At 36.7% G+C, this 13,255-nt stretch overlaps 1 protein-coding gene across 3 annotated transcripts in view; it reads right to left on the bottom strand.

Annotated features, from left to right (window-relative positions):
* SAMTOR (S-adenosylmethionine sensor upstream of mTORC1) overlaps positions 1-13,255 on the bottom strand; it is a 37,766-nt gene that overhangs the window by 5,212 nt on the left and 19,299 nt on the right. For 2 of the 3 annotated variants that reach the window (XM_068401116.1, XM_068401117.1), the window contains 2 exons: positions 10,575-10,748; positions 3,008-3,122 (listed from right to left, as the gene is read on the bottom strand). In XM_068401116.1, coding sequence (XP_068257217.1) covers positions 3,008-3,122; positions 10,575-10,748 — 289 coding nt within the window. Of the gene's footprint in view, positions 1-768; positions 933-3,007; positions 3,123-10,574; positions 10,749-13,255 lie in introns of all 3 variants that reach the window. The other variant, XM_068401118.1, reaches the window with a different exon arrangement.

The following is a 13,255-nucleotide window of genomic DNA, read 5'->3' as shown; positions in this document are numbered from 1 at the left end:
TATGTCTCAGACTATATTTACTCCAATATATCATCTGCTGCATGTTGAGCATGTTTCCCACCAGTATGTAATTGTATTTGGATTTTCCCGAAGTGGAGATTCTCCTTTCATTCCAATTTTGCTGTCTTTTTTTAATTTATTTTTTTATTATGTAGACAAATTAAACTCCTCTAAGAAAATAACCACTGCTAATTGTACTCTGGAATATCTGTGTCATAAACAGAATGTTTGAAGGAATGGCCAACAAAAACAAGAAGAAACCTGTTCCGCTTACCCCAGTCTCAGTTTCCTTCCGCCTAGTTTCTAATACTGTATGTTTCTCTCAGTGTACCTTACAACAAGACACTGAAAATGAGTGAACAATGCCTAGCTAAAGAGAACACTAATCTTTTCTTGATGCAGTCCCCCCTGTCCCCCCTCAAAACCTTTTAATGGAAATATATTTCCATATTTGTATCTCTACAGTTTACATTCTCTATGAAACAGAGATTCTAAACACTCTGAAGACATTAATTCTTTTATTATAACTAACATTTCAGTTCCTCTCCTAGTTTTTCCACAATAACATTCTTCTTATTCCTTAAATTAGCTAAATTATTTTATTCAAGTACTTAGTCTATATCCAAAGCATTTATATATGCAGAAAGTGGATTAATCTATTTTTATTAAAGAAGGAATTATTTAATCCTCTATTTAACGTTACTCAAGAAACTGACTTCCAAAGAAGTCTCTATGCTTCAATGTGTTTCAAAAATTTTGGTATCTTACCTGAAAGATATGCTAAATCAGAAGATTTTACCAGTTTTTTCTATGTTCAGCTTCTACCATTAAGTCATCAGATCCATTTTTCAGGTCAGAAGACAATATTAACTACCATAAGAACCCTCTCGTCGTTATTCTGAAATCTTATATCAGCCCAGGCAACTGCTGGCCTAAAAATAAATTTATTCAGGTGGTTATGGTGCTGATGCAGCTCACAGCAGATTCATCTAGAATACATCAGGGCTTAGCTTATTAATTCTGGTTTAGAGGTGGGCCTAAGCTTATGCTAGGAGATGCGTTTGAGTGCACAAACTGTACTCCACATCACTCCAAGAATGCTTGCTAGCTAGGTTTCCAGGTGTGCTGAACACACCACAGTATCCAAGAGAATGGAAGCAATAGAAGCTGGTGAGCCTGAGACAGGCCTCACAGTAATGACGTTGGTCTGTACAGTAGCACTCCAGGGAGTTCCTATCATCAAGCTATGTCAGATAACAAGAAGTCAATTATCTTATCGTTCCCTTGTACTGGGAGAGAACCTGAAGAACTGGTTAGTACACAGAAATTGCAGCTACCTGACTACTCCCTCTCCTGTTGTCTGGCCTGGATTACTCACATTCCTCCATTACATCCACAGAAGTAACCTTTCTGGGACTCTTACAATAACGGTTTTGGTAAGTGTACATTTAAATTGATTTTCATGAAAACAAAAGTAATTTTCTTATGAAAACAGCATGACAGACTGATAGCAAAACATCAACTATGCATTCCCAAAAACTGATGGTTAGATTCAGCTCATGTAACTTCAGGTGCCCAGGAGCCCATTATACTCACTGGAGAGCCAGTCAACACAGCCCATGAGGTCAAAACACAGTTCACCTCACTGTGAAACAGCAGACATTTAGGTTTCACTGACTATTTTTAATAGATTTCCACTGACTCTTAACTGGAACATAGAACCCCAGATGTAGACACCCATGATCTATATATCTTAGCTGGAAATTTACTTGCCATATATTACCATTTTAGGTGCCATAGGCTGCCACTTCAGTGACACGTCTCCTTGACATCCTGTGCTATGCCCAACAGCCCTATGCAGTTGTCCTACGGCCTCTTAAGTGGTAGAAGGCAATCATGTTTGGGCAACTGATGCCTATTCTTCAAATTGGCAAGATGGAGTCCCCTCAAAGTTTTTGTGTTTTAGATGAAACTAACGTTGAATTGCTTTAAAAAGCAATTTATCAGACTCGTGTTTTTGTCAAGAATATCCTTCATTATCTCTAAGCATATATGCAAAAATATAAATTACGTGTTAGCGGACTAATCCTGGTGACCACAACAAAATACCATGCATTTAGCATGTAAACCACATCGCAGCAAATAAGAAAACATTACTTTCAAGTTAACTGTATTATTGTACTTGTGCACTTCTCATCACTCCATTTCTAGAGAGTGTTACCTTAGGCCACAGATTTTAATAGAACCTGATTTTAAACTGTAAGTGGTCAAGATGTGTATGGTCAAAGGTTTTTCTGGTTTGTGTCAGAAATGCATTCCTTTCTGTATCTTTTCTTTTTCATTCCACTTTGCCATTTTGCTTGTTTGATAAATGCTATTAGGACTGACAAAAGTTGGGTCAAGAGCAAAAGACAGAAAGAACATATGATTACAGCAGAATTAATGCATTTGAGAACCTTACTACCTAGAGAAAATGAATCAATTTACCACAAAAGTGCTGACAAATTTGTCCTCAGGATTGTGGAAGTTCATTCATATTTCTAGCAATAAACTGAAAAGCCCCATTACAGTGCACTTCTGGTTACTAAAACTCCCTAGAAAAACTCACCAAGTACAGTCACTGATTATTTCCTTCTGTCAGCAAATGCAGCTTCTGAGGGGTTCATGCCTAAGCATAAGCCTACTCAATTTTTCTTTATGCCTTTTAAGATGCAAGGACTCATCTGAAATGCCATTAAATGATAGTTACTAAAATTTTTCAATTTTAAGATTCACAACTGCATTATAAAGGCATAACTCATGAAAAAAAATTAGCTTTTCAAACAAAATACAAATACAGTTTAAAGCCTGTTCATGGGAAAGGATGTAGGAGGGCCACAGTTCCTATTAAAGCACAGATATTAAAGATACATACTTAAGTATTAAATATACTTTTTTACAGCAATTTTGAAGCATTCTAAAATATTTGAGAATCAAATTTATATTAAATTTAGCAAACATTACATACCTCAACAGCTGGAACAATATCTATTCCAACTGTCAGAAATTCTTCAAACTTCAGAAATGGATTAAAGCAGCTACCAACATCAAGTAATCTGATCTTCCCCAAGGAGTGGAGCAATCTAAGAAGCAAAAAGAATTCAGTTTTATCAAATGTTATTTTTGAAGCTGTATTCTGAATTACAATTTCAGAGAACTAATACACAAAAATTCTCATAGAACACCACAGTAGTGACTAGTAGAAGTGAATGCCTTACTTGAATTGCTGAGGTACCTAGAGAACCACGCTCCATCAGTAAAGCAAATAGTCCTCAAGCAGAGTTTATGTTCAGAGCAGCTGTAATACTATTAACTTGTGTACTTGTAGTAAGAAACTAAAATGGCAACTTGTATGTCCACTAGACAGGTTTTCTCTATTGCTTTCTATTTCCCACTTAACTTTTTGCAGTATTTATTGGTGCTGAAGTCACGCAAGTCACCAGAGTTAAAATTTCAGGAGTTCAAAAAGAGAAACTGGCAACACTCTATGACCTACCTACTTGTCAGTCCCATTTTAAAGAGCATCTGAAGTCAAGCACCGTCACTGGTTTAATAAAGACAAGAGAACACACAATAGTATTCCAAGGTAAACAAAAAAGTATCTAAAAATGAAAACATTTAGTTATTCCCTGCAAAAAAATTAAAATATTTTATTTGCTTTATGTTAGCTAATATTTTTTAAAATGCTGGAGGTTCACTCCAATGCTCTTTTCAATGGATGCTGTGGAAGAGTTAGATCAGTCCATGCAGAGCCACAAACTTAAAAACTGGCTGCTCAAGTTGTAGGGAAGTTATTCTAAATATCTAAATGAATTGAAGTATTCCCTCAAAACTACTGGGGGGAAAAAAAAGTCTATTCCATGCCGTGCAATCAGTTTTCTTTTGGAGTAGAGTCCTAATCAGAGTACTTCTGAAGTACTCAAAAATGAAGATTTATCCTATAAGAATTCTGAAGAAAATGTTAGTAAGCCAAAAATCTATCTCTTTATCTGCCACTGTGTGATGACCTTACTATTCAAGGTGAAATTATAGATAAAAGGCCAATGGCTATAATGCTAAATACTTAACTATGCTACCAAACAACAAAAGGTGAATGATTAAAAAAAAAAAAGGAGTTGGGAGGGAGGGATTAACTTGAGAAATCATGACTTACTGCTTGGACTGATAGAGGTTGGCAGACTGCTGAGGACACTAATACTTTAGTTCCAGAATGCTGCAGACATGCACATATACCTTTTCAAAGTGTCATGGAAAGTGAAAGAAAAAAAAAAAACAAAACAAAAACCAAAAAACCAACCCCACATTGAATAGCTAGCCCATCATCTTCTCAAACAGATTCCAAAACTTCCTGGGGTAAAAAGAACTGGAAGAGTGGGAGATCAGAAAGAAAACAGCAGACTAAAGAAACAAACAGGACATTCTTGTACTGTCTGGAGGAAGATCCCATTATAGCACAGCAGAAGATGTGCTAGAGGCTGGCAGATGAGATTTGCCTTTTCTTGGGAAGCTCTGACAACACCTGTGACCAACTGCAAAACGAACCCAGAATGACTTTATGAAGATAAAGACATCATTGCTCTTTTCTTTTAAGTTAAAAATGTAGTTTAAAAAAGAAAAGAAGATAGATGCCTGGCAACTTTTCAGGATAGTGACTGCTGCCTTGCCTCTGAAAGCATTCTTATGTTCCACAGGATAGCCTCATTCACCAATGCCTAGAGGAACGTTTGTCGTCTTCAAGTTTGCAACCATAGGCATTTTCTTCATGACTAAGGCAGTTACCAGCATCAGATAAGATCAATGGACCTGTAGAGAAGTACTGGCAGTCAGCTATCTTGTCATCATTTAAAGGTTTTGCTGCATCCTGGCACTTAGTTTGTCTAACCTGATACAATGTCCCTCTTAGAAGAATTAGAATTTGAATGTTGCACTCAGTTATCACTAATATCAAAGACTCAGCTGTTGAATACAGCTACAATCAAAGACATTTTTTTATTTTCATTGCATTCTGAAATTGGAGGCCCCTGCTGTTCATTCTTTCTTTGCAATTGCAACAAACCACTAACTGCTGGAGCTGAACAATTCTGTTCAAGTCCACTAGTACAGACTTTACATGTGCCTGTTCTTTAAAACACAACTTGATGAGTCCATCCACATATCAAAAGAAAAAAAAGAAAATATTCAGCATCAGTAGCACCCAACAGTTTGAGCTCTTTCTATTGGATCATTTATAGACCTGCATCTAAAAATTTCCATCATGATCTGTAAGATCTTAGAATATCCAAAATCCATTAATAGAGGCAAACAAAGGTGAACTCACAGCTTGCACAGGGAGGAGAATGATAACTTTCCAGCAAGCAAATGTTGCTTTTTGCGTTAAGTTTCTGTAGCCAATTACAACTGGCATCTCCAAAATATCACTTGTCATCTTTCTGGGAAAGATTCAGCCCTAGAGAGACAGATAACTGCAAAAACTTTCAGAAACAGATCTGCAGGGCCAATGGAGTCCAACAAAGCCATGGTTGTACTCATAGCAACAAGAAAGCAGTAAGGAATACTGCAGAAAAAAATACCTTTAAGTAGCAATAAAGAGATTTGGGCTCTCTCTACTCCTGCTAAAATCCCAGTGATCTACCACAGAGAGGATGTTGGAGAAGTAAGAGAAGATTTCTTGTTGCACTTGGCAGAATAATAATGCCAAGTTTAAGGATTTTGCTTCTACGTGGAATAGAAGATATCCAGGGGATACGTCTGTCAAAATACCAGCATCACCAAGGCAAACAGTGCAACAACTATCTTTAGGTTAAAACTGCACACATTACCAGGCTACCCTGTAAGTCAGTCAGTACTGAGTGAGATTTCAGAATGAAGATAATAGCAACATTTTTTTACCAGCTTGGATGCCAATCACAATATAATCTGTACAACAGGAATTTGAATATTGCAGAAGGACCATTCAGATCCCAGTGGCCATAAATCACAAACATGGGCTGAAGTCAAGTAGTGTCTTTTTCCACGTAAGGTTAGTATTAGGTTTCTCAGACCAGCACACCTCCTTGTCTAGCAAATGGAGACACTAATGGCAGATTCCTTCTCATTCAAACACAAAAATATATTTCTGTGTGTATGCTTGTGTTCTACATAAGAGTCCAATGGTAACAGCAAAAGAATAGAAAACACACAGGACCACAGGAAACCCAACAAGAGGGAATGTAACTATACAGTGCAGAACAAACTTCCCATAAAGAAGATTGACAGCCTCTAGATGTCTTAACATTTTCCATTTAAAGTGTTCAATGAAATATTTGTACATATCAAAATTAAGCAGCACAACCCAGAACCCTCTAATCACCAGGAAAGCCAACTTTACCTATGGTAGAGTGAAAAAAAAAATCACTGTGATGTATTCTGTCTTCCTCTCTTACAAAACCTGCATTCTTGGCTGCAGTGTTATTTTTGACTGGGTGAAGAGGGACACAACTTCAGACTACTACAGCATTGGGGCACACTTCTGGAAAGCTACAACTCTGGATTCCAAGCTGAGCAGAAGCCAGAAATTCTCTTCCATACTAATGGACAACAGATCTAAGGCATTTGATACAGGGCAAATTCACTCTGATAGGTGTGTCACATCCAAGGAGCCTTGTAGTCTAAGTTCAATGCAAACGTACTTTGAAACCTTAAAAGTAGCAGAGATTCAGATGCTCACTTGTGTCTTAACTTCCTATTCCTTGTCAGGTTTTGCTGCTCTCAGAACACAGGTGCAATGAATAGCTTAGTAGCAACTCTAAGTCTGCCAGTTATCAGTAGGAACAGGATCCTAGTTCAGTGCTTGAAATAATTCTGAAGCTCTTCAGAAGCACTTAGATTTCACCACTGAACATACACAGAGAGCACAGACCACCGATTCAGATGGTCTCAAGACCACCAGTTCAGATACCTACTTTTTCAGCATTATGACTCTTAAGTCAGATTCCTCAGTGAGAATATAACTGTAATCTAGGTGACGATGACTGATCCAGTGAGCCAATGACTTTGTTAGAAACGTAGTGTTGCTGAATTCATTGATAATCACCCTTCAACACCATTTCCTAATGGTTTTTCAGTCAAGGCAACATTAAAAGCCAGGGAAATACTTTGCCGCTGCAGATAATCTCCAAGCACATCTTGAATCCACAGTTCTCTAATGCATTAGTGTACAGGTAGAAAAACAAAATGGGAATAGTTACAGATCAGGAACTGGCAGAGAAGTGTACATAACAGAGGAAGTGAGTGCATTTTAAGTATATCCCACACTTGTTTATTTCAAGAACTTTATTAAATGGACTGTAGCTCTTGATTATCAGCCCCCTTAAAAATGCACCTATTATTCAACTAGGTGGTGTACAGGTAAGTGACATTTTCTTTCGGAAGTAGATAGAAGTAGAGCACAGTTATATGACCAGACAGAAAGTCACTTTATCTCTGGAATTAATCACTTCAAGTGCTGGTCTCCTAGTTTACAGTTTACAATTACTCTTATTGTTTGTCAAGGATGGGAGGGGAAAAACACTCAGAAGCCTTGTGCTGCTGTCAGAAGAGCAGAACAAAGCTCTGCATCTGGTTCTGAGCAGCAACACTGGTACGCCTCAAATCATTCATAACATCCACCCATAAAGATATCCACTGGAAAGGTCTAGCTTGCTGAGCTGTAAGAAGGAATGACAGGTTGAACCTTAAGAGACAGTCAAACCAACACCTGAGAAGAATCCATACCAAAAAGGTTGTGATTTTCACCATTAAGAATAAAAATCAAGACTGCTTAATTTGACAGAAAAAGAACAGAAACAACTCAAAAAGAGAACAAAGTGAGGGGACTGATTTATTGAAGGGAGAAGCTGTTAAATAGCAGATAGCAGCTGCTTTTATCTTGCAAGACTGAGCCACTTTGATGTCCAGCTTCACAAGTGCAGTTGTAATGTTAGAGACATAAGAACTCATTCTGGGATGGAATAAAGTACTGTGGACAATACATTACTTTTCATACAGATGAAAGTAAAAAAGGACTGTTCACACTAGTTATTTCTGTGACACTCACCAATTTTAATCTGACAAAAAGGTGAGCAACATGAGCAACTGGAAATGGGTTCATCAAAGTAGCTGAGTGACTTTCTGAGTTGCAGTAAACTTTGCACTTCTGGTTCCTACAATGTTTCCTACCATCACCTTTGAGAGCTGGCTGAGTGCTTCCTACTTCTCTCCACATCTCTCAGCATCTTTTTTACTACCTGTGGAACTTTTTCTTCCTGAGCTAGCTTTGCTCCTTACCAAGCAAAGTGCAGTCTCTCTACCATGGCTTGCTAGTAAAGGTAAGCTCAGAAAGAGCTCCTACATTAACAACCTGTTTTAATACTACTTGAGAGAGAATTATATATGGGAAGAAAAAATTGTCTTTACACTTACCAGAATAAAACAAAATGTCAGACTTAGCCATACCTATAGACAACCCCACAACTCTTATTTGTAGCATTACATGACCAGAATGGAGTAAGAGTATTTGAACAAGTGTGTGCGTGGGAGAGGTTCCCCCGTACCCCTTGTACCAAGACCTCACCAAGATTCAGACTTCACTAACTGATCAGTATAGACATGGTAGAAAAACATTTCAGAAGGAAAGTATGCTTTGTGTAATACACAATCCATTTTCATTCTGATAAACTCTGTAATTTCTTCTATAAGGCACAGAGGAAGAAACTGAGCTTTTATTTCTCTGGGCAGTAACTTAAACAGCTATATCTTGTTGCTTTAAGGTCTGTACAGCTACTAAAAATCTTACTATCATTTGTTGCTTACTCAGGTAAATACTATGAATCTTGCCTTTGCCAGGTATGTCTTTACAGATGTATGTATTTTTAAAGTTTTGAGAATGAAGATAAAAATCATCATCACTCACTGTATTAACAAATACTTCAAAAATGATTTAATAACAACTTCTCTGTTAACTACTGTCTATACACACTAGTCAGAACGAAAGGTAAGGCTACAGACTACTGGTAGCAAGAAGAAACTCATGTGAAGTTAGCTCTGCAACGGCCATTATAAACTGTATAAAGTATGAAGATAGAGCACATGCAAAGAGAGAGCTAACGCTTTATCATGACAAGGCTTCCCACTGGAAGACAAATCAACTTTAAGTGGTGTATGATCAACAAACCTATTGATTTAAACAAACAAGTACCAACAAACCACGATTTATCGTAATGCTAAAATTATGTGTTAACAAATGCCAGCATTATTGAGATGTTATAACGTATTAGTATCTCATCAGCCCTCTGTGCTAAAGTGCCTGGCAGTTCTCGTTAAAAACAGGTATTCATTCTGAGTCTGACTTAACAAAATGAGCACTAAAAAGAAAAGTCTGTAGGGGAAGTCAGCTTATGAGAAGCCACTATGTTCATTTTAGAAGCATCTGTTTTGTCTTGTCGTAATAGGACAACAATGGGGAAAATGTTTTAATATTGCATGTACTATTCAACTACACAGGCATTTGGGATCTTTATGCTGTTTGCAAGTTACTTTACAAACATGAGAAACCACAAAAGATAGCAGCTCATAAGGACAAACACATCTGCTAATAACATTAAGTAACATGCTTGTTCCTTTCCTAACTGCATCTAACTTAAAGTGCTGATCACAGAAGACTTGTACAATAATGAGAAAAGTCTCTTCACAGCACAGAAAAAAATACTGCAGACAGTTGTAAGAACTGGTCTATAAAGAATATGAAGCAAGTAATAAGTGTAACATTTACTGATAATATGCTTATGCATTCATTATTCCACTACACTTGCAAAATATTAAATTCTTTCCATCACACATGGAATAGCCACAAACATGACCCATGTTACTTAGGAAAAAAAAAGGAGGGTGGGACTCTAAAGCTACTCCTGAATGCCAAAAATAAAATTCTTAGTTGAGTAAAGGTCAGAAACAAAATTAAAACTGTTGTGAGGAAAATACCTCAAGGATACCACAACTTCTGCAGAGCCAGTCATCCGAAAGCTAGTACATTTAAAACTGAGGGTTATAATTCAAAATTGCTTTTGAAGTGTATAATTGGAATCAAGAGTTTCTCTGCAATTATTTATGAAGAGAAAGTTTTAAGTACTCTGATATTTACATTTGGCACTTAGTACTTACACAAGCAATTGACTGTTTAACAAATGCTGAACAGCCATTAGATTCTAACTTAATTAATGTCTCCCTTATTTCACCTAAAGGTTTAATATAAATTGCATTGCACACCAATGACATACAACAGTGAAATTGCTTTAACACCTAAATAAAGATGACTAGGTTGTCATTTTCAAGCAATTTTTTTTATGGCATCCACCAAAATATACTACAACATAAATATTTCTTGAAACATGTATATATTCACATGAAAATGCCCTTTCTTAACTATTAAAAATAAATAAGACTGATCTAATATGTTATGGGGAAAAAAATGTCCAGGTAAGCCTTACCACACAAAGAAGGGGAAAAAAAGTAAAACTTACTCTTCTGTTATAGCTTCATGATTTGTCAAGCCAAAGTTTGGCAAGGGATCTTCAATCTTGGGAGCCTGGGGAACATTTAAAGCTGGAGTGGTCTTCGAATCAAGAAGTGCTCTTTTTTCATCTTTCTCAAGTGCTTTTCTTTTCCCACCATCCTGAAAATATTCTCGGCATACACTGAAAAGACAAAAAGAAAAATTCTCCAGAAAAACAGAATGCTATTTTTGGTCATTACTATAGATAAGACACAAGCCAGAGGTTTAAGACATACGAGTGCTGTCAGCTTTAAAACAAATCCGGATTTTACTGCAACTTTGGTAAATCAGCTTTAGAAAAGATGTGATACACCCAAAGACACACTTGAAGTTGAGTGGTGTTCTATTTCCAAAAATTAGGCTGTGAGTCACAGTTGAGTAAACAGGTTCAAAATAGTTTTATCCGAATAGACTTTTAGAGCAAGGTAGCAGAAGTCTTGTCAGAACATCACCAGAGGGTAAACTTCAGCTGTCACCTGAGCACCACTAAGGTGCAAAGAGGTATTAACGAGCTCCCCATAAATGCAGGGGCTTTTGAAACATCTGTGTCTTGCAAGGCACATAATGTGGGGGAAAAGAATCATAATCCAGGCTCATGGGCTAACTTACATACACCAGTTTTTAATTTTAATTGAGTTTGCCCGGAGTGCTTTTTGGTTTTAAGTAACAGATCTCTGCAGTAGCTGTATTATTGTGGAAGACTTATTTTAGCTTTCAATTTTTTCCCCATACTTAATTATTTTGCTAATAGGAACCGGAACAAAATAATCTGGTCATACTTGAAGAGAAATGTTAACCAGTTTAAAGGAATGAATGTTATCAAAAAAGTTAAATTGCAGCTGCATACTTCAACCAATAGTCAGCATTAGTGTATGAGCAGCAAGCATTATGTTTGAGAATAACTGAGTTTTGTCCACCAAATAGAACTAGAATTGAAAACAATTTGTTGCTGTGAAATTAAAAAGCCTGACTCACCCTGCACAAAGCAGTATTTTTAATTAGATGTGCCAGCCAAGTATTTGCATGGAAAGTTTAACAGAAATAGTACTTGTTTGAATGATGTTTTCATAACAACCCATTTTTAGGATGCTTTCTTGAAATTCACACAATTTTCCTCTAACAAAGCTGCAGAGGTTTGAAGGAAATGTTCCAGAAAACATATATTCAAGTGGAATTTAATAACACCTTATACAAAGCAAGATCAAGATAACAAAGTACTTCACATCACAGATTCAGGAAAGGACATGTTGGCATAATGCTGCATTTAAATCACAGAGACAAGGACTTGGAATACACAGGCCTTATCTAAGGGTTGGTGATATTATAGGCAACAAATATATCCAGCCTCTTCACCATGTAAGACATGAAGGGGGAAAAAAAAAAGTCATTGGAGTTGAGTTTCTCAAAGGGAAACATACACAGTCAAACAGGTACAGACAGAAGCCACTTTACTCCAAGATGGGAGGAAATGACCACTTTGAGTCAGTAGACATATAATTACAGTAGCACATTATGTCCAGGTTAATAATTCTTGCCGTGAGGGGGAAAAATAAGTTATCCTGGACACATTTCTGTGCTGACATGCTTATAGAACCTCCAGATCAAAACTGACCTGTGTCTAACAAACTCAAAGCACAAGCAAGTTTTACATGCCCAAGCAGGCCCTAGGCATTCTTGCACTAAATATAAAAAGTCTAAAATGCAGACAGTAACCATAGACCAGAAGACACAGCTATATGAGAAATAAACTCAGTAAACATTATCTATATATCAACAAGTTTATAGTTGCAATTCCTCCGTAACCAAAGCTATTTTCAGACCAAAGAGAACCTAGGTGGAATAAATAAATAAAATCCACATCTAACAGTATGTAGCAAGATCACATGCAGAAGCATGAATAGCAGTCCAGACTGCAGTACTCCTAGATGTATAGGCTGTGAAACTATACTAACTCCATCCATTAGAGATCACACGGGTGGAAAGACAACAATTCTAAAATTAACAAAGTTAAAATAGAAGGAGCCAGTCAGTTAACTTAGCAGGAAAGAGATAAAAAACATCAATAAACAAAAAAGAACCCTAGAAAAACACTTGAATTATTGCTGGTATAGAAGTGTATTTTACACTATGTTGTTTATATGTTTATAAGCATATGATCAATTTATAACTATTTAGTTCTGTGTGTCATTTAGTCAAAGAAATAAAACTCAAAAAAAAAATTTTTCCTTACCATTCATCAGCTACCTTAATACTTTGTTAGCATCTTGCAGTCTCTTTATTTTTATTCCAAGTCTTTTTTTCTCATTATATCTCTTAAAACATCCAGAATCAATGGCAGTTTAAATAGCGTTAACACTGCCATTGATGCTGACAGGTAAGTCAGAACACATCAAAAAGTTCACAACCTTGGCAGAACGTATTGGTTTTTCCTCCTCATCCTATTGATGTTATCAACCTTTTAACTCACTAGAAGCTGGTATGTTGCCCAGCTTAACACTTAATGAACTGCTGCACAGAGAATCACCTGCTTCTAAAGTGTAATATAAGCTCCACTTGTCACCAAGAGGCCATTTCTTCCTCATTCTTGGTACTGGTGCAAATCAGTATTTTTTCCATCCTTCTACCCCTGTCTATCATGTCAACTGAGTT

This window comes from Nyctibius grandis, chromosome 5, assembly GCF_013368605.1.
Source record: "Nyctibius grandis isolate bNycGra1 chromosome 5, bNycGra1.pri, whole genome shotgun sequence".
Lineage (NCBI taxonomy): Eukaryota > Metazoa > Chordata > Aves > Nyctibiiformes > Nyctibiidae > Nyctibius > Nyctibius grandis.
The sequence above is the reverse complement of the archived record's forward strand: the minus strand, read 5'-3'. Positions and strand labels throughout refer to the sequence as shown.